This window comes from Canis lupus, unplaced genomic scaffold (assembly GCF_011100685.1).
Source record: "Canis lupus familiaris isolate Mischka breed German Shepherd unplaced genomic scaffold, alternate assembly UU_Cfam_GSD_1.0 chrUn_S2201H2401, whole genome shotgun sequence".
NCBI classification, from domain to species: Eukaryota; Metazoa; Chordata; class Mammalia; order Carnivora; family Canidae; genus Canis; species Canis lupus.
The window spans coordinates 13,361-31,167 of record NW_023331084.1 but is presented as its reverse complement, the minus strand read 5'-3'; the positions used below and the strand labels follow the sequence as shown (position 1 = coordinate 31,167).

Genomic DNA, 17,807 nt, shown 5'->3' with positions numbered 1-17,807 from the left:
CACGAACCCCCGCCCGCCGCCGCCCGCCCCCTCTGGGGGCGCTCTCGCCGCCCTGCGGCTCCCGGGCCCTCGGCTGCCCGCCGGGGAGCCCCGCCCCTTGCCCCCTGCCCCCGGCGCGCGCTTCCCTTCCCTTCCCTTCCCTCCCGCCACCCGCGCCCCGCCCCGCCCCGCCCCGCCCCGCCCGCACAGTCGGCCCGGCCCCCACGGCCACCTCCACGGGCAGCCCGGCAGCCGGGCAGCTGTCCGTCGCGTGAGCGAGGAGCCCGTGGCGGCCAGCCTCCCGTCAGGAGGTCCCGGCTGGGCTGGGCCGAGCCCGCACGCGCCAGGGCGCCAGGGCGCCAGGGCCGACGAGGAAGGGCAGGGTGGGGGTGGGGGGGTCGGGTCGACGGCGGGCAGGACGGGCCCCCGCGGTCGCCCCGCGCCTCTGGCCGCACGGGGCCGGGCGGAGGCACGAGGGAGGAGAAGGAGGACAAGGAGGAGAAGGAGGAGAAGGAGGGCCCTGGGGGCCGGCGTACGTTTGGGCAGCGCGGCGGCGGCGCCCGCGACCAAAAGAGGGCGTGTCTCGCCTCCCCGTCGGGGAATCGAACCCCGGTCTCCCGCGTGACAGGGGGGATACTCACCACTATACTAACGAGGACGGCGGCGGCGGCCGCCCGGGCGCCCGACCCCTCTCCGCCCGCCCGCCCGCCCGGGCCTGCCTGCCTGCCCACGCCCACCCGGGCCCTCGACGTCCCGCGCGCCCGTCCTGCCAGGCGCCGCCACGTGCCCCGGGCCACGGCCCACCCGGCGCCCCCCCGGCCGCCGCGTCAGCGCGCACAGCAGTCCCCCGGCCCGACTCGGAGCGTCGCGCCCCCGGACCCCCGCCGCCCCCGCCCAGCCGCGCGGGGATGGCGGCGGGGAGAAGACGCCCGACACGGCAAGCAGGGCTGCGCGAGCGAGCCGGAGGCCGCGGATGGGGGGCGGGGGCGGGGGCGGCGGGGGGGGACGCCGGCAGCAGGGGTGCGCGCCGGGAAGGGGGAGGGGGGGCGGCGAGGCGAGGCGCGGCGAGGGCGGCGGCGCCAGCAGAGTCAGTCGGCGGGCCGTTGGCCTCGTCGACCGGGACGCGAGTCCCGTCCGTCCGTCCGTCCGTCCGTCCGTCGCGCACCCACACGGCCGCCAGCCAGCTCCGGGGTCGGCGCCGGGTCCAGCCAGGCGAGCGGCGGCGCGCCCAGGCCCGCCGTCAGGATGGCCGAGCGGTCTAAGGCGCTGCGTTCAGGTCGCAGTCTCCCCTGGAGGCGTGGGTTCGAATCCCACTCCTGACACGCCCACCTTTTGGCCCGCCCAACGCGGGCTCTCCGCACCCGGGCCTGGACGACGCCCTGTCTGTCCCGCCTTACACGCCGCTGCGCGGGCTGCGGGCGGGCTGCGGGCTGCGGGCTGGCGGCGCCTGGCACACGTGGCCCGGGACCCACGCAGCTGCAGCGCCTCGGCCCTCCCGGCCACAGGCTTGGCGCCCCCGCGCCCTCCCCCCCGCCACCTCCCGCGCCTCTCCCTCCTCCTCATCCCACGGCGGCCGCGGGCTCGGCAACTCGGCAAGTCGGCGGCACGGCTCTCCGGGGGCTCCGTTTGCCCTCTTCCTTCCCGCCGCCGCCCCCTGCAGGCCAGCCGCGGGCCGAAATGCCGGCAGCCCCGCGCGGGCCGGGCCACGCTCCCACTGAGGGGCGCGCCTCGCTCGCCTCCTCGCTCTCCCAGCCCCGCCCTACACCTCCCCCCGCCCGCCCGCCGGGAGCGCGGGGTCCCCACGGCCTGTCCTTTCCGCCGGCCCCCATTCATTCCGTGGTCTCCACCCCTCCGTCCCCGGGGCGCCCACGAGGCGTGGCCACCGGAGGCCTCACCACGGCCACACGCCCGCCAGGCGGGCAGCCGAGCCCTGCGCGCCAGCCAGAGACGGGACCCCGCCCCGTTCGCTGGGCCTGGCCGGGGGGGCGGGGTGGGGTCCACCCCGCCGTGGTGGCTCCGGGGAGCCCTGAGCGCAAGGCAGCCCTGCCTCCCCGGGCCCCTCCGCGCCGGAAGCCGCTGCGGGGCCGGGGCTCCAGGACGCCAGCGCGCTCCCTCACCGCGCCGCCCGCCAGCCAGCCAGCCGGCGGCCGCTCCGCCCAAGCGCACCTGCCGGCCTCACCCCCACCGCAGCCCAGCCGGCCCCGACGGAGAGCTGCGGGCAGAGCTCACACGCCTTTCTTTGGCCTCTTGGCTTGGGCGCTACTCGGCGGCCCCCATCTCCGACGACGACACCGACGCCGACACGCACACACGCGCACCCACCCCCCCCCCCCACCCCGCGGCACCCCGGGAGCGCACACAATCCGAGCTCCGGGCCCCAGCCGGCCCCCGCCGGCGCGCACTGCAGGGCCGGAGAGCCATCCGCCCATGGGCCTTCGGGGGGGCGCCGGGAGGGAAGGGAAGGTCCGCGCTGAGCTGCGCCGGCCACAGACGCCCGCGCTGCCTGGGAATCGGGCGCGGGTCAGGCTTGGCCAGGCTGCTCCTCCCGGCAGGACAGTGTCTGGCGGGCGGCGGGAGAGGGCGAGGGGTGAGGAGTGCCTCGGCCGCCGCCTCGTGGGACCGTGGGCGCGCGGCCGAGACCGAGCCCGAGCCCAGAGCCCGAGCCCTCGGCGCATATGCACGGGCGCGGAGCCTGTCTTGCAGACCGCGGGCCCGCCGCCGCCCCCGCGCAGCGGGTGCTCACCACTGGCCGTGCCGGGACGACGACGAGCGCCGCTGGGGAAGCCGTCTGGTGGCCGCCGCCACCGGTGCATGGGTGGTTCAGTGGTAGAATTCTCGCCTGCCACGCGGGAGGCCCGGGTTCGATTCCCGGCCCATGCAGCGCGCCGCCCCTTTGGCCGCGCGCGCCCGGCTTCCTCGCGCACGCGCTCAAGCCACAGGGCCTGAGCCTGAACCAGCTGTGCTCACGCCGGGGGCCCTGCCCTCCTGCCCCGCCCCGCTTCCCCCTGCCGACTTGTCTGTTCTGGTCTCTCGCCCGTGGGCCAGCCACGCTCACCCGGCTGCCCGCCCCCTGCCGCCCGACGTGGCCCAGGTCCCTTGCCCGGCCCCACGTTGTCCTTGCCCTTTTTCTCTCCATGACCCTGACCCGGACGGCGCTTCGCTCACCCACGTCACTTCAAGCAATGCTTCCAAGCACCGCCCGCGCCCGCCCGGGCACAGCCCACCTGCATGCTTTCACATTCCCTCCCTCAATGGCTCATTCTACCCACACTCCCCAAACCCTCCTCTCTTTGCACGTCGACCGACCACCAACCATCTTGCCACCTCCTCTGGAGGGGCCCTCAGCCACTCCTTGGAGCGCGCCAGGGAGCCCCGTTTCACGGCCCGACATCCTCCCGTTGGCAGCCCCGGGATGCTCTCTATGGCCACCTGGCCGCGGTCTCCTTCAAACACGGGCCACTCCCCACTGCTAAAGTCACCGCGAGCACCAGGTCCATGCAGCCTAGCCAGCACCGGCGCCAGCACACCCAGCCTCGAGGGACAGCGCCACCGCCACGGCTGTCACCAGCACGTCGGGTCCACGAACGGCGGCGCACCAGCATGGGCATCACGGCCAAGGGCACGGAGGTCACCTCCCCCCCTCGCCCGGCCTCCACGACCCCCGCAGCACTTGGTCCACCACCAACCCCAGGACCACCACCCACACCAGCACCAGCACCAGCACCAGCACCAGGACTACCACCACCATGCCAGAAGCAGTTGTACCAGCAGCAGCACAGCAGCAGCAGCAGCAGCAGCGGGACGTGCCCACCGCCAGCAGGCCAGCGTAGGCATGATCGCCAACAGACTGAAGTCCTCCGCGGTCACCGCCACCACCGAGGCCACCATCAGCACACCGGCACGGGTAGCATGGCCCACGGCCCTGAAGTCCTCCACCCTCCCTCACCACCACCCCACCAGCACCGAGTCGCCACCAAGCCCCAGGACCACCAGCACACCACCACCGCGATAGCAGCAGCAGCAGGACCGAGGCCAGCGCACGGGCAAGGGCATCGCCGGCGGCGGCACCGAAGGCCTTCCCGGACCCCCGACCCCCATCGCTCACCGAGTCCACCGTTACACCGGGGCCCCGGGGGACGCCGTCACCAACAGCGCCAAAGTTCGCCACCACCATCACCGGCGGCGGCGGAGGCAGCGGCGGCAGCAGCAGCAACACGAGTACCAGCGCCGCTGGCCCCTCCACCCCCACAGCCCTCTCTTGCCCGAACGACCCCACCCCTGTCACCCGCCTCCCCGTGCCCTCCTTTCCCAGTCCTCATTTGTCGATGATCGTGCGTTGCGTCTGTCCCTTTGGCCTCCCTGAATCTCAAGCCCAGGACGACACCTGACACCTGAGACGTGGCTGGTGGTCCCCATGACGATGACGGGGAATGGTCATCTCCGGGGCGGTGGAATTCCTCACCCCGTGGGAACAGCTCCGACACCCGGTCCCTCCCTCCCTCCCTCTCTCTCTCTCTTTGCCTCGCCCGGCCGCCGCGCAGCTGCCTGCTTGCCACCCCCGCCCCCTGCACCTCGCTCGCTCGCTCGCTCGCTCGCTCGCTCACCCGCTCTCGTCTGCCCGGCCACCCTGCAGCGCAGCCCAGCGCACCAGCGCAGCCCAGCGCAGCCCAGCGGCCTCCCGGCACCTCTCCCGCCGCCGTCCACCGCCACCACGGGGTCTCCCAGCCCTCTGGCACCGGGACCCACTCCCCACCGCCACCCACCCCACGTGCCACGTGCCGCTCCTTCCAGCCTCCAGGCTCAAACCCTCCATCTACCACCGACCCCTTGGACCCCACACCCACGTCCTACACTCAAGGCCGGCAGTCCCGGTCTCCCACAGGCTCCTCAGGCACACGCCCAGCGTGTTCCCCTACCTCACAGCTCGCCCGCCCGCACAGGTGCACAGGTGCAGGAGAGGCGCCGGGCAGGGTGCCCTGCCGCACCCGAGCCCCCGCAGACACCCTGCCTCAGTGGCCAGCCCCACTCTCGGCCAGTGCCCGCCGGCGCCACACGTCCCGGGCCCTCACTCCACGCACACACCCGGTACTCCTTCTCCCACTGCCCGGCTCGGTCCGCTCCTGGCCCTCCCCTCTTTCCGGGACGCTTTGCGCCTGTGCCCTGACCCCCGTGGGAGGCGACGCGGGGGAGAAACCCTCGTCCCGCGCTATCCCCCACCGTCGCGGACTCCCCGCACCCCCACCCCCACCCATACAGCCAGAGGGAGAGGCGAGGGCGCTGAGGGAACTGCCCGTGCTGACGGGAAGCACCCGGAGGCCCACGGGCGCTCCTCTCCACCGCCGCCCGACCGTGGCCCAATCCAGCCAGCGAGCCGCGGAAGGCTCACGCAGAGCGCGGGCCGGCCTCTGCGCCTCCGACGGAGACAGACGGTCTCTGGACACACAGCAAAGCCTTGGAGGGCCGGCGTGCAAGCGTTGGCAGGAAGGAGGCCGGGCGCTGCGGTTCACCTGCAGGAGCAGCGGCGCCAGGAGACCCGCACCCGGGCGGAGACAGGGCTGCAGGCTTCCTGCCTAGGTGGGCGCTAAGGCGCCAAGGGGAACGCCTTCCGAGCGGCATCCAGCTGGGGCGCCGGCACGTGGGGCTGGGGCCGGGGCCGGGCCGGGGGCGTGGGGTGGAGGAAGCTGTGTCGGGGAACACGCCTGCCCCTCTGCCCCAGGATTCGGGGTAGCGGTCGTGCAGTTGGACTGACCCGGGGCCTCCAAGGGCACCCCGTCTGTCCCCCGGGTGCCTCCGCCCCCTCCCACCTGCCCGGCCCGCGGGTTAGCCCCACTGGCCTCCTGCATCTATCTCCCTGCTCTCTGGCCTCCACTGCCTGGTGGTCCGGCCACCGGGACACGCCCACAACCGCTTTCCAACCACCGCCTGCCCGGGGGGGGCGGCGGGGGCCGGCGCTCTGCTCCCATCCCCGCCCAAGCCCAAGACCACCACCCACGTGCGCCGCCATCGCTGGCGGTTGCCGGGCCGACGGCCGAGAGAAGGCACCGGGGGCTCCAGCAAGTGACCCCCGACTCAGAGAGAGACAGGTGGCTCACCCTCCCCACACCCGGCCCCCTCTGCCTCGGCCCGCCGCCCCCACATGCCCCCAGCGCGGCCGCCGCCAAGTAGCACCTCACCAAGGAGCCAGCGGGGGGCCGGGGGTGGGGGCGCTGCGAGCCGCCACGACCTTTCTCCCGGCGGCAGGGGTGCTGCGGGAGAGTCCAAGCACCCACGGAGGCCCGAGGCGCGGCCTGTGGCCTCGGCTGGGGTCGGACGGCGTCCCGGACTGTCGGGCCTGGGGCGGAGCGAGACGGGGAGCCAGGCGAGCGTCCGGGGGAGGCGGCCGCGAGACGCCGAGACCTCCAGTCGGCCCACCTGCCGGCCAGCCAGCCAGCGAGGCCAAAAGGCTTGGGCCGGCCCGACGGAGCCCGCCAGGCAAGCCAGCCTTGGGCTCGACGGGCGGGTGGCCTCGTGCGCACGCGCAGCCTCGGTCAGCTCGGGGCCAGGGAGACGCACGAGCGAGCTTCGGCTAAAAGGGGTGTGCGGCGGCGGTCTTGCGAGAGGAAGAAGAAAGGCTTCCCTGACCGGGAATCGAACCCGGGCCGCGGCGGTGAGAGCGCCGAATCCTAACCACTAGACCACCAGGGAGCGTCAGGCTGCGCGCCTGGCCCGTGCGCCCTGGACCCGGCGCCTCCCTCCCTACCGCCCACTCGCCTCTGCTTGGCCTCCAGGGCCCCGCCGGGCCACGCGCAGCCGCCCGCCGGCCCCGCCGAGCCACCTGGCCGGACCGCCCGCCCGCCGCGCCGTCAAAACGCTGCGCGCCTCCTCCTCCTCCTCTCTCTCTCTCTCTCTCTCACACACACACACACACACACACACACGCACTCAGCGTCGCGCCCGGCTCCCGGCTCCCATCGGGCCTGAGCACCGGGGCCCTGGAGCCGCGCAAAACGTTGGCCAGCTGCGTTGGCCGGGAATCGAACCCGGGTCAACTGCTTGGAAGGCAGCTATGCTCACCACTATACCACCAACGCTGCACAGCCCGGGCCGCCCCCGGACGCCGGCCCAGGCTCCGCACCAGCGCCTCCTCGCCCTCTCGCCACCGCCTCCGCCGCCTGCCGCAGCCCTGCCCCGACGTGCCGGCCGGCCGCAGCTCTGCGCCGGCGCCACCAGCGGCCGCCGGCGCCCCACCCGCGCCACCCCCACGCAGCCCTGGCTGCTCCGCAGGCACGACCGCCCGCCGCCTCCGCCGCCCGCCTCTGGGGGGCGCTCTCGCCGCCCTGCGGCTCCCGGGCCCTCGGCTGCCCGCCGGGGAGCCCGCCCCTTGCCCCCTGCCCCCGGCGCGCGCTTCCCTTCCCTTCCCTTCCCTCCCGCCACCCGCGCCCCGCCCCGCCCCGCCCCGCCCCGCCCGCACAGTCGGCCCGGCCCCCACGGCCACCTCCACGGGCAGCCCGGCAGCCGGGCAGCTGTCCGTCGCGTGAGCGAGGAGCCCGTGGCGGCCAGCCTCCCGTCAGGAGGTCCCGGCTGGGCTGGGCCGAGCCCGCACGCGCCAGGGCGCCAGGGCGCCAGGGCCGACGAGGAAGGGCAGGGGGTGCGGGGGGTCGGGTCGACGGCGGGCAGGACGGGCCCCCGCGGTCGCCCCGCGCCTCTGGCCGCACGGGGCCGGGCGGAGGCACGAGGGAGGAGAAGGAGGACAAGGAGGAGAAGGAGGAGAAGGAGGGCCCTGGGGGCCGGCGTACGTTTGGGCAGCGCGGCGGCGGCGCCCGCGACCAAAAGAGGGCGTGTCTCGCCTCCCCGTCGGGGAATCGAACCCCGGTCTCCCGCGTGACAGGCGGGGATACTCACCACTATACTAACGAGGACGGCGGCGGCGGCCGCCCGGGCGCCCGACCCCTCTCCGCCCGCCCGCCCGCCCGCCGGCCTGCCTGCCTGCCCACGCCCACCCGGGCCCTCGACGTCCCGCGCGCCCGTCCTGCCAGGCGCCCGCCACGTGCCCCGGGCCACGGCCCACCCGGCCCGCCCCCCGGCCGCCGCGTCAGCGCGCACAGCAGTCCCCCGGCCCGACTCGGAGCGTCGCGCCCCCGGACCCGCCGCCGCCCCCGCCCAGCCGCGCGGGGATGGCGGCGGGAGAAGACGCCCGACACGGCAAGCAGGGCTGCGCGAGCGAGCCGGAGGCCCCGCGCCGGGGATGGGCCGCGGCGGGCGGCGGCGGGGGGGGGGGGGGAGGCGAGGCAGCAGGGTGCGCGCGGGAAGGGGGAGGGGGCGGCGGCGAGGACCGCGGCGAGGGCGGCGGCGCCAGCAGAGTCAGCGGGGGCCGTTGGCCTCGTCGACCGGGACGCGAGTCCGTCCGTCCGTCCGTCCGTCGTCCGTCCGTCGCGCACCCACACGGCCGCCAGCCAGCTCCGGGGTCGGCGGGGTCCCAGCCAGGCGAGCGGCGGCGCGCCCAGGCCCGCCGTCAGGATGGCCGAGCGGTCTAAGGCGCTGCGTTCAGGTCGCAGTCTCCCTGGAGGCGTGGGTTCGAATCCCACTCCTGACACGCCCACCTTTTGGCCCGCCCAACGCGGGCTCTCCGCACCCGGGCCTGGACGACGCCCTGTCTGTCCCGCCTTACACGCCGCTGCGGGCTGCGGGCTGCGGGCTGCGGGCTGGCGGCGCCCTGGCACACGTGGCCCGGGACCCACGCAGCTGCAGCGCCTCGGCCCTCCCGGCCACAGGCTTGGCGCCCCCGCGCCCTCCCTCCCCCGCCACCTCCCGCGCCTCTCCCTCCTCTCATCCACGGCGGCCGCGGGCCTCGGCAACTCGGCAAGTCGGCGGCACGGCTCTCCGGGGGCTCCGTTTGCCCTCTTCCTTCCCGCCGCCGCCCCCTGCAGGCCAGCCGCGGGCCGAAATGCCGGCAGCCCCGCGCGGGCCGGGCCACGCTCCCACTGAGGGGCGCGCCTCGCTCGCCTCCTCGCTCTCCCAGCCCCGCCCTACACCTCCCCCGCCCGCCCGCCGGGAGCGCGGGGTCCCCACGGCCTGTCCTTTCCGCCGGCCCCCATTCATTCCGTGGTCTCCACCCCCTCCGTCCCCGGGGCGCCCACGAGGCGTGGCCACCCGGAGGCCTCACCACGGCCACACGCCCGCCAGGCGGGCAGCCGAGCCCTCCGCGCGCCAGCCAGAGACGGGACCCCCGCCCCGTTCGCTGGGCCTGGCCCGGGGGGGCGGGGTGGGGTCCACCCCGCCGTGGTGGCTCCGGGGAGCCCTGAGCGCAAGGCAGCCCTGCCTCCCCGGGCCCCCTCCGCGCCGGAAGCCGCTGCGGGGCCGGGGCTCCAGGACGCCAGCGCGCTCCCTCACCGCGCCGCCCGCCAGCCAGCCAGCCGGCGGCCGCTCCGCCCAAGCGCACCTGCCGGCCTCACCCCCACCGCAGCCCAGCCGGCCCCGACGGAGAGCTGCGGGCAGAGCTCACACGCCTTTCTTTGGCCTCTTGGCTTGGGCGCTACTCGGCGGCCCCCATCTCCGACGACGACACCGACGCCGACACGCACACACGCGCACCCACACCCCCCCCCACCCCGCGGCACCCCGGGAGCGCACACAATCCGAGCTCCGGGCCCCAGCCGGCCCCCGCCGGCGCGCACTGCACGGGCCGGAGAGCCATCCGCCCATGGGCCTTCGGGGGGGCGCCGGGAGGGAAGGGAAGGTCCGCGCTGAGCTGCGCCGGCCACAGACGCCCCGCGCTGCCTGGGAATCGGGCGCGGGTCAGGCTTGGCCAGGCTGCTCCTCCGGCAGGACAGTGTCTGGCGGCGGCCCGCCCAGGGAGAGGGCGCAGGGTGAGCCGAGTCCGCCTCGGGGCCTCGCTGGGACCGTGGGCGCCGCGCGCCGGCCCGAGCCCGAGCCCGAGCCCGAGCCCGAGCCCTCGGCGCATCTGCACGGGCGCGGAGCCTGTCTTGCAGACCGCGGGCCCGCCGCCCGCCCCCGCGCAGCGGGTGCTCACCACTGGCCGTGCCGGGACGACGACGAGCGCCGCTGGGGAAGCCGTCTGGTGGCCGCCGCCACCGGTGCATGGGTGGTTCAGTGGTAGAATTCTCGCCTGCCACGCGGGAGGCCCGGGTTCGATTCCCGGCCCATGCAGCGCGCCGCCCCCTTTTGGCCGCGCGCGCCCGGCTTCCTCGCGCACGCGCTCAAGCCACAGGGCCTGAGCCTGAACCAGCTGTGCTCACGCCGGGGGCCCTGCCCTCCTGCCCCGCCCCGCTTCCCCCTGCCGACTTGTCTGTTCTGGTCTCTCGCCCGTGGCCGCCAGCCCTGGCCGCCACGCTCCACCCGGCTGCCCGCCCCCTGCCGCCCGACGTGGCCCAGGTCCCTTGCCCGGCCCCACGTTGTCCTTGCCCTTTTTCTCTCCATGACCCTGACCCGGACGGCGCTTCGCTCACCCACGTCACTTCAAGCAATGCTTCCAAGCACCGCCCGCGCCCGCCCGGGCACAGCCCACCTGCATGCTTTTCACATTCCCTCCCTCAATGGCTCATTCTACCCACACTCCCCAAACCCTCCTCTCTTTGCACGTCGACCGACCACCAACCATCTTGCCACCCCTCCTCTGGAGGGGCCCTCAGCCACTCCTTGGAGCGCGCCAGGGAGCCCCGTTTCACGGCCCGACATCCTCCCGTTGGCAGCCCCGGGATGCTCTCTATGGCCACCTGGCCGCGGTCTCCTTCAAACACGGGCCACTCCCCACTGCTAAAGTCACCGCGAGCACCAGGTCCATGCAGCCTAGCCAGCACCGGCGCCAGCACACCCAGCCTCGAGGGACAGCGCCACCGCCACGGCTGTCACCAGCACGTCGGGTCCACGAACGGCGGCGCACCAGCATGGGCATCACGGCCAAGGGCACGGAGGTCACCTCCCCCCCTCGCCCGGCCTCCACGACCCCCGCAGCACTTGGTCCACCACCAACCCCCAGGACCACCATCCCCACACCAGCACCAGCACCAGCACCAGCACCAGGACTACCACCACCATGCCAGAAGCAGTTGTACCAGCAGCAGCAGCAGCAGCAGCAGCAGCAGCAGCGGGACGTGCCCACCGCCAGCAGGCCAGCGTAGGCATGATCGCCAACAGACTGAAGTCCTCCGCGGTCACCGCCACCACCGAGGCCACCATCAGCACACCGGCACGGGTAGCATGGCCCACGGCCCTGAAGTCCTCCACCCTCCCTCACACCACCCCACCAGCACCGAGTCGCCACCAAGCCCCAGGACCACCAGCACACCACCACCGCGATAGCAGCAGCAGCAGGACCGAGGCCAGCGCACGGGCAAGGGCATCGCCGGCGGCGGCACCGAAGGCCTTCCCGGACCCCCGACCCCCATCGCTCACCGAGTCCACCGTTACACCGGGGCCCCGGGGGACGCCGTCACCAACAGCGCCAAAGTTCGCCACCACCATCACGGCGGAGGGCAGCGGCGGCAGCAGCAGCAACACGAGTACCAGCGCCGCTGGCCCCTCCACCCCCACCAGCCCCTCTTGCCCGAACGACCCCACCCCTGTCACCCGCCTCCCCGTGCCCTCCTTTCCCAGTCCTCATTTGTCGATGATCGTGCGTTGCGTCTGTCCCTTTGGCCTCCCTGAATCTCAAGCCCAGGACGACACCTGACACCTGAGACGTGGCTGGTGGTCCCCATGACGATGACGGGGAATGGTCATCTCCGGGGCGGTGGAATTCCTCACCCCGTGGGAACAGCTCCGACACCCGGTCCCTCCCTCCCTCCCTCTCTCTCTCTCTTTGCCTCGCCCGGCCGCCGCGCGCAGCTGCCTGCTTGCCACCCCCGCCCCCTGCACCTCGCTCGCTCGCTCGCTCGCTCGCTCGCTCACCCGCTCTCGTCTGCCCGGCCACCCTGCAGCGCAGCCCAGCGCAGCCCAGCGCAGCCCAGCGCAGCCCAGCGGCCTCCCGGCACCTCTCCCGCCGCCGTCCACCGCCACCACGGGGTCTCCCAGCCCTCTGGCACCGGGACCCACTCCCCACCGCCACCCACCCCCACGTGCCACGTGCCGCTCCTTCCAGCCTCCAGGCTCAAACCCTCCATCTACCACCGACCCCTTGGACCCCACACCCACGTCCTACACTCAAGGCCGGCAGTCCCGGTCTCCCACAGGCTCCTCAGGCACACGCCCAGCGTGTCCCGTCCCCTACCTCACAGCTCGCCCGCCCGCACAGGTGCACAGGTGCAGGAGAGGCGCCGGGCAGGGTGCCCTGCCGCACCCGAGCCCCCGCAGACACCCTGCCTCAGTGGCCAGCCCCACTCTCGGCCAGTGCCCGCCGGCGCCACACGTCCCGGGCCCTCACTCCACGCACACACCCGGTACTCCTTCTCCCACTGCCCGGCTCGGTCCGCTCCTGGCCCTCCCCTCTTTCCGGGACGCTTTGCGCCTGTGCCCTGACCCCCGTGGGAGGCGACGCGCGGGGAGAACACCCTCGTCCCGCGCTATCCCCCACCGTCGCGGACTCCCCGCACCCCCACCCCCACCCATACAGCCAGAGGGAGAGGCGAGGGCGCTGAGGGAACTGCCCGTGCTGACGGGAAGCACCCGGAGGCCCACGGGCGCTCCTCTCCACCGCCGCCCGACCGTGGCCCAATCCAGCCAGCGAGCCGCGGAAGGCTCACGCAGAGCGCGGGCCGGCCTCTGCGCCTCCGACGGAGACAGACGGTCTCTGGACACACAGCAAAGCCTTGGAGGGCCGGCGTGCAAGCGTTGGCAGGAAGGAGGCCGGGCGCTGCGGTTCACCTGCAGGAGCAGCGGCGCCAGGAGACCCGCACCCGGCGGAGACAGGGCTGCAGGCTCTCCTGCCTAGGTGGGCGCTAAGGCGCCAAGGGGAACGCCTTCCGAGCGGCATCCAGCTGGGGCGCCGGCCACGTGGGGCTGGGGCCGGGGCCGGGCCGGGGGCGTGGGGTGGAGGAAGCTGTGTCGGGGAACACGCCTGCCCCTCTGCCCCAGGATTCGGGGTAGCGGTCGTGCAGTTGGACTGACCCGGGGCCTCCAAGGGCACCCCGTCTGTCCCCCGGGTGCCTCCGCCCCCTCCCACCTGCCCGGCCCGCGGGTTAGCCCCACTGGCCTCCTGCATCTATCTCCCTGCTCTCTGGCCTCCACTGCCTGGTGGTCCGGCCACCGGGACACGCCCACAACCGCTTTCCAACCACCGCCTGCCCGGGCGGGGGCGGCGGGGGCCGGCGCTCTGCTCCCATCCCCGCCCAAGCCCAAGACCACCACCCACGTGCGCCGCCATCGCTGGCGGTTGCCGGGCCGACGGCCGAGAGAAGGCACCGGGGGCTCCAGCAAGTGACCCCCGACTCAGAGAGAGACAGGTGGCTCACCCTCCCCACACCCGGCCCCCTCTGCCTCGGCCCGCCGCCCCCACATGCCCCCAGCGCGGCCGCCGCCAAGTAGCACCTCACCAAGGAGCCAGCGGGGGGCCGGGGGTGGGGGCGCTGCGAGCCGCCACGACCTTTCTCCCGGCGGCAGGGGTGCTGCGGGAGAGTCCAAGCAAAGAGGCCGGAGGCGGGTGTCGGTGGCCTGGCTGGGGTCGGACGGCGTCCCGGACTGTCGGGCCTGGGGCGGAGCGAGACGGGGAGCCAGGCGAGCGTCCGGGGGAGGCGGCCGCGAGACGCCGAGACCTCCAGTCGGCCCACCTGCCGGCCAGCCAGCCAGCGAGGCCAAAAGGCTTGGGCCGGCCCGACGGAGCCCGCCAGGCAAGCCAGCCTTGGGCTCGACGGGGCGGGTGGCCTCGTGCGCACGCGCAGCCTCGGTCAGCTCGGGGCCAGGGAGACGCACGAGCGAGCTTCGGCTAAAAGGGGTGTGCGGCGGCGGTCTTGCGAGAGGAAGAAGAAAGGCTTCCCTGACCGGGAATCGAACCCGGGCCGCGGCGGTGAGAGCGCCGAATCCTAACCACTAGACCACCAGGGAGCGTCAGGCTGCGCGCCTGGCCCGTGCGCCCTGGACCCGGCGCCTCCCTCCCTACCGCCCACTCGCCTCTGCTTGGCCTCCAGGGCCCCGCCGGGCCACGCGCAGCCGCCCGCCGGCCCCGCCGAGCCACCTGGCCGGACCGCCCGCCCGCCGCGCCGTCAAAACGCTGCGCGCCTCTCCTCCTCTCTCTCTCTCTCTCTCTCCTCACACTCACACACACACACACACACACGCACTCAGCGTCGCGCCCGGCTCCCGGCTCCCATCGGGCCTGAGCACCGGGGCCCTGGAGCCGCGCAAAACGTTGGCCAGCTGCGTTGGCCGGGAATCGAACCCGGGTCAACTGCTTGGAAGGCAGCTATGCTCACCACTATACCACCAACGCTGCACAGCCCGGGCCGCCCCCGGACGCCGGCCCAGGCTCCGCACCAGCGCCTCCTCGCCCTCTCGCCACCGCCTCCGCCGCCTGCCGCAGCCCTGCCCCGACGTGCCGGCCGGCCGCAGCTCTGCGCCGTCGCGGGCGCCACCAGCGGCCGCCCGGCGCCCCACCCGCGCCACCCCCACGCAGCCCTGGCTGCTCCGCAGGCACGACCGCCCGCCGCTCCGCCGCCCGCCTCTGGGGGGCGCTCTCGCCGCCCTGCGGCTCCCGGGCCCTCGGCTGCCCGCCGGGGAGCCCCGCCCTTGCCCCTGCCCCCGGCGCGCGCTTCCCTTCCCTTCCCTTCCCTCCCGCCACCCGCGCCCCGCCCCGCCCGCCCCGCCCGCCCCCGCACAGTCGGCCCGGCCCCCACGGCCACCTCCACGGGCAGCCCGGCAGCCGGGCAGCTGTCCGTCGCGTGAGCGAGGAGCCCGTGGCGGCCAGCCTCCCGTCAGGAGGTCCCGGCTGGGCTGGGCCGAGCGACGCGCCAGGGCGCCAGGGCGCCAGGGCCGACGAGGAAGGGCAGGGGGTGCGGGGGGTCGGGTCGACGGCGGGCAGGACGGGCCCCCGCGGTCGCCCCGCGCCTCTGGCCGCACGGGGCCGGGCGGAGGCACGAGGGAGGAGAAGGAGGACAAGGAGGAGAAGGAGGAGAAGGAGGGCCCTGGGGGCCGGCGTACGTTTGGGCAGCGCGGCGGCGGCGCCCGCGACCAAAAGAGGGCGTGCTCGCCTCCCGTGGGGAATCGAACCCCGGTCTCCCGCGTGACAGGCGGGGATACTCACCACTATACTAACGAGGACGGCGGCGGCGGCCGCCCGGGCGCCCGACCCCTCCGCCGCCCGCCCGCCCGCCGGCCTGCCTGCCTGCCCACGCCCACCCGGCCCTCGACGTCCCGCGCGCCCGTCCTGCCAGGCGCCCGCCACGTGCCCGGGCCACGGCCCACCCGGCCCGACCCCCCGGCCGCCGCGTCAGCGCGCACAGCAGTCCCCCGGCCCGACTCGGAGCGTCGCGCCCCAGGACGCCGCCGCCGCCCCCGCCCGAGGGCGGGGGAGGCGGGAGAGGAAGGAAGCAGGGGCGAGAGAGAGAGAGGAGGAGCGGCGGGGAAGAGGGGAGGAGGGGGGGGGGGGGGCGGGGGGGGGCCGGACGCCGGCAGCAGGGTGCGCGCCCCGGGAAGGGGGAGGGGGCGGCGGCGAGGACCGCGGCGAGGGCGGCGGCGCCAGCAGAGTCAGTCGGCGGGCCGTTGGCCTCGTCGACCGGGACGCGAGTCCCGTCCGTCCGTCCGTCCGTCCGTCCGTCGCGCACCCACACGGCCGCCAGCCAGCTCCGGGGTCGGCGCCGGGTCCCAGCCAGGCGAGCGGCGGCGCGCCCAGGCCCGCCGTCAGGATGGCCGAGCGGTCTAAGGCGCTGCGTTCAGGTCGCAGTCTCCCCTGGAGGCGTGGGTTCGAATCCCACTCCTGACACGCCCACCTTTTGGCCCGCCCAACGCGGGCTCTCCGCACCCGGGCCTGGACGACGCCCTGTCTGTCCCGCCTTACACGCCGCTGCGGGCTGCGGGCTGCGGGCTGCGGGCTGCGGGCTGGCGGCGCCCTGGCACACGTGGCCCGGGACCCACGCAGCTGCAGCGCCTCGGCCCTCCCGGCCACAGGCTTGGCGCCCCCGCGCCCTCCCTCCCCCGCCACCTCCCGCGCCTCTCCCTCCTCCTCATCCCACGGCGGCCGCGGGCCTCGGCAACTCGGCAAGTCGGCGGCACGGCTCTCCGGGGGCTCCGTTTGCCCTCTTTCCTTCCCGCCGCCGCCCCCTGCAGGCCAGCCGCGGGCCGAAATGGCCGGCAGCCCCGCGCGGGCCGGGCCACGCTCCCACTGAGGGGCGCGCCTCGCTCGCCTCCTCGCTCTCCCAGCCCCGCCCTACACCTCCCCCCGCCCGCCCGCCGGGAGCGCGGGGTCCCACACGGCCTGTCCTTTTCCGCCGGCCCCCATTCATTCCGTGGTCTCCACCCCCTCCGTCCCCGGGGCGCCCACGAGGCGTGGCCACCCGGAGGCCTCACCACGGCCACACGCCCGCCAGGCGGGCAGCCGAGCCCTCCGCGCGCCAGCCAGAGACGGGACCCCGCCCCGGTTCGCTGGGCCTGGCCCGGGGGGCGGGGTGGGGGTCCACCCGCCGTGGTGGCTCCGGGGAGCCCTGAGCGCAAGGCAGCCCTGCCTCCCCGGGCCCCCTCCGCGCCGGAAGCCGCTGCGGGGCCGGGGCTCCAGGACGCCAGCGCGCTCCCTCACCGCGCCGCCCGCCAGCCAGCCAGCCGGCGGCCGCTCCGCCCAAGCGCACCTGCCGGCCTCACCCCCACCGCAGCCCAGCCGGCCCCGACGGAGAGCTGCGGGCAGAGCTCACACGCCTTTCTTTGGCCTCTTGGCTTGGGCGCTACTCGGCGGCCCCCATCTCCGACGACGACACCGACGCCGACACGCACACACGCGCACCCACCCCCCCCCCCCCACCCCGCGGCACCCCGGGAGCGCACACAATCCGAGCTCCGGGCCCCAGCCGGCCCCCGCCGGCGCGCACTGCACGGGCCGGAGAGCCATCCGCCCATGGGCCTTCGGGGGGGCGCCGGGAGGGAAGGGAAGGTCCGCGCTGAGCTGCGCCGGCCACAGACGCCCCGCGCTGCCTGGGAATCGGGCGCGGGTCAGGCTTGGCCAGGCTGCTCCTCCCGGCAGGACAGTGTCTGGCGGCGGCCCCGCCCCAGGGAGAGGGCGCAGGTGAGCCGAGTCCGCCTCGGGGCCTCGCTGGGACCGTGTGGGCGCCGCGCGCCGGCCCGAGCCCGAGCCCGAGCCCGAGCCCGAGCCCTCGGCGCATCTGCACGGCGCGGAGCCTGTCTTGCAGACCGCGGGCCCGCCGCCCGCCCCCGCGCAGCGGGTGCTCACCACTGGCCGTGCCGGGACGGACGACGAGCGCCGCTGGGGAAGCCGTCTGGTGGCCGCCGCCACCGGTGCATGGGTGGTTCAGTGGTAGAATTCTCGCCTGCCACGCGGAGGCCCGGGTTCGATTCCCGGCCCATGCAGCGCGCCGCCCCCTTTGTGGCCGCGCGCGCCCGGCTTCCTCGCGCACGCGCTCAAGCCACAGGGCCTGAGGCCTGAACCAGCTGTGCTCACGCCGGGGGCCCTGCCCTCCTGCCCCGCCCCGCTTCCCCCTGCCGGACTTGTCTGTTCTGGTCTCTCGCCCGTGGCCGCCAGCCCTGGCCGCCCACGCTCCACCCGGCTGCCCGCCCCCTGCCGCCCGACGTGGCCCAGGTCCCTTGCCCGGCCCCACGTTGTCCTTGCCCTTTTTCTCTCCATGACCCTGACCCGGACGGCGCTTCGCTCACCCACGTCACTTCAAGCAATGCTTCCAAGCACCGCCCGCGCCCGCCCGGGCACAGCCCACCTGCATGCTTTTCACATTCCCTCCCTC

General features: G+C 75.5%; 1 protein-coding gene and 11 non-coding genes across 12 annotated transcripts; 7 read left to right on the top strand and 5 right to left on the bottom strand.

The window, feature by feature from the left end:
- The first annotated feature begins 1,218 nt into the window (after positions 1–1,218).
- Positions 1,219–1,301, top strand: TRNAL-CAG. The gene has a single exon. It is a non-coding gene; the product is annotated as a tRNA-Leu (tRNA).
- Positions 1,302–2,788: 1,487 nt separating this feature from the next.
- TRNAG-GCC lies at positions 2,789–2,859 on the top strand. The gene has a single exon. It is a non-coding gene; the product is annotated as a tRNA-Gly (tRNA).
- Positions 2,860–6,591: 3,732 nt separating this feature from the next.
- TRNAE-CUC lies at positions 6,592–6,663 on the bottom strand. Its single transcript has one exon. It is a non-coding gene; the product is annotated as a tRNA-Glu (tRNA).
- A 314-nt stretch (positions 6,664–6,977) lies between these two features.
- TRNAG-UCC lies at positions 6,978–7,049 on the bottom strand. Its single transcript has one exon. It is a non-coding gene; the product is annotated as a tRNA-Gly (tRNA).
- Positions 7,025–11,096, top strand: LOC119878996 (basic proline-rich protein-like). The gene is made up of 5 exons (XM_038589502.1): positions 7,025–7,355; positions 7,466–8,442; positions 8,507–10,052; positions 10,295–10,350; positions 10,668–11,096. Exons 1-5 carry the CDS (start codon positions 7,025–7,027, stop codon positions 11,094–11,096), a joined length of 3,339 nt encoding a protein of 1,112 aa, XP_038445430.1.
- Positions 7,806–7,877, bottom strand: TRNAD-GUC. Its single transcript has one exon. It is a non-coding gene; the product is annotated as a tRNA-Asp (tRNA).
- On the top strand, positions 8,470–8,551 carry TRNAL-CAG. Its single transcript has one exon. It is a non-coding gene; the product is annotated as a tRNA-Leu (tRNA).
- Positions 10,055–10,125, top strand: TRNAG-GCC. The gene has a single exon. It is a non-coding gene; the product is annotated as a tRNA-Gly (tRNA).
- Positions 11,097–13,881: 2,785 nt separating the features above from the next.
- TRNAE-CUC lies at positions 13,882–13,953 on the bottom strand. Its single transcript has one exon. It is a non-coding gene; the product is annotated as a tRNA-Glu (tRNA).
- A 313-nt stretch (positions 13,954–14,266) lies between these two features.
- On the bottom strand, positions 14,267–14,338 carry TRNAG-UCC. Its single transcript has one exon. It is a non-coding gene; the product is annotated as a tRNA-Gly (tRNA).
- Positions 14,339–15,743: 1,405 nt separating this feature from the next.
- Positions 15,744–15,826, top strand: TRNAL-CAG. Its single transcript has one exon. It is a non-coding gene; the product is annotated as a tRNA-Leu (tRNA).
- Positions 15,827–17,348: 1,522 nt separating this feature from the next.
- TRNAG-GCC lies at positions 17,349–17,418 on the top strand. The gene has a single exon. It is a non-coding gene; the product is annotated as a tRNA-Gly (tRNA).
- Positions 17,419–17,807: the final 389 nt, after the last annotated feature.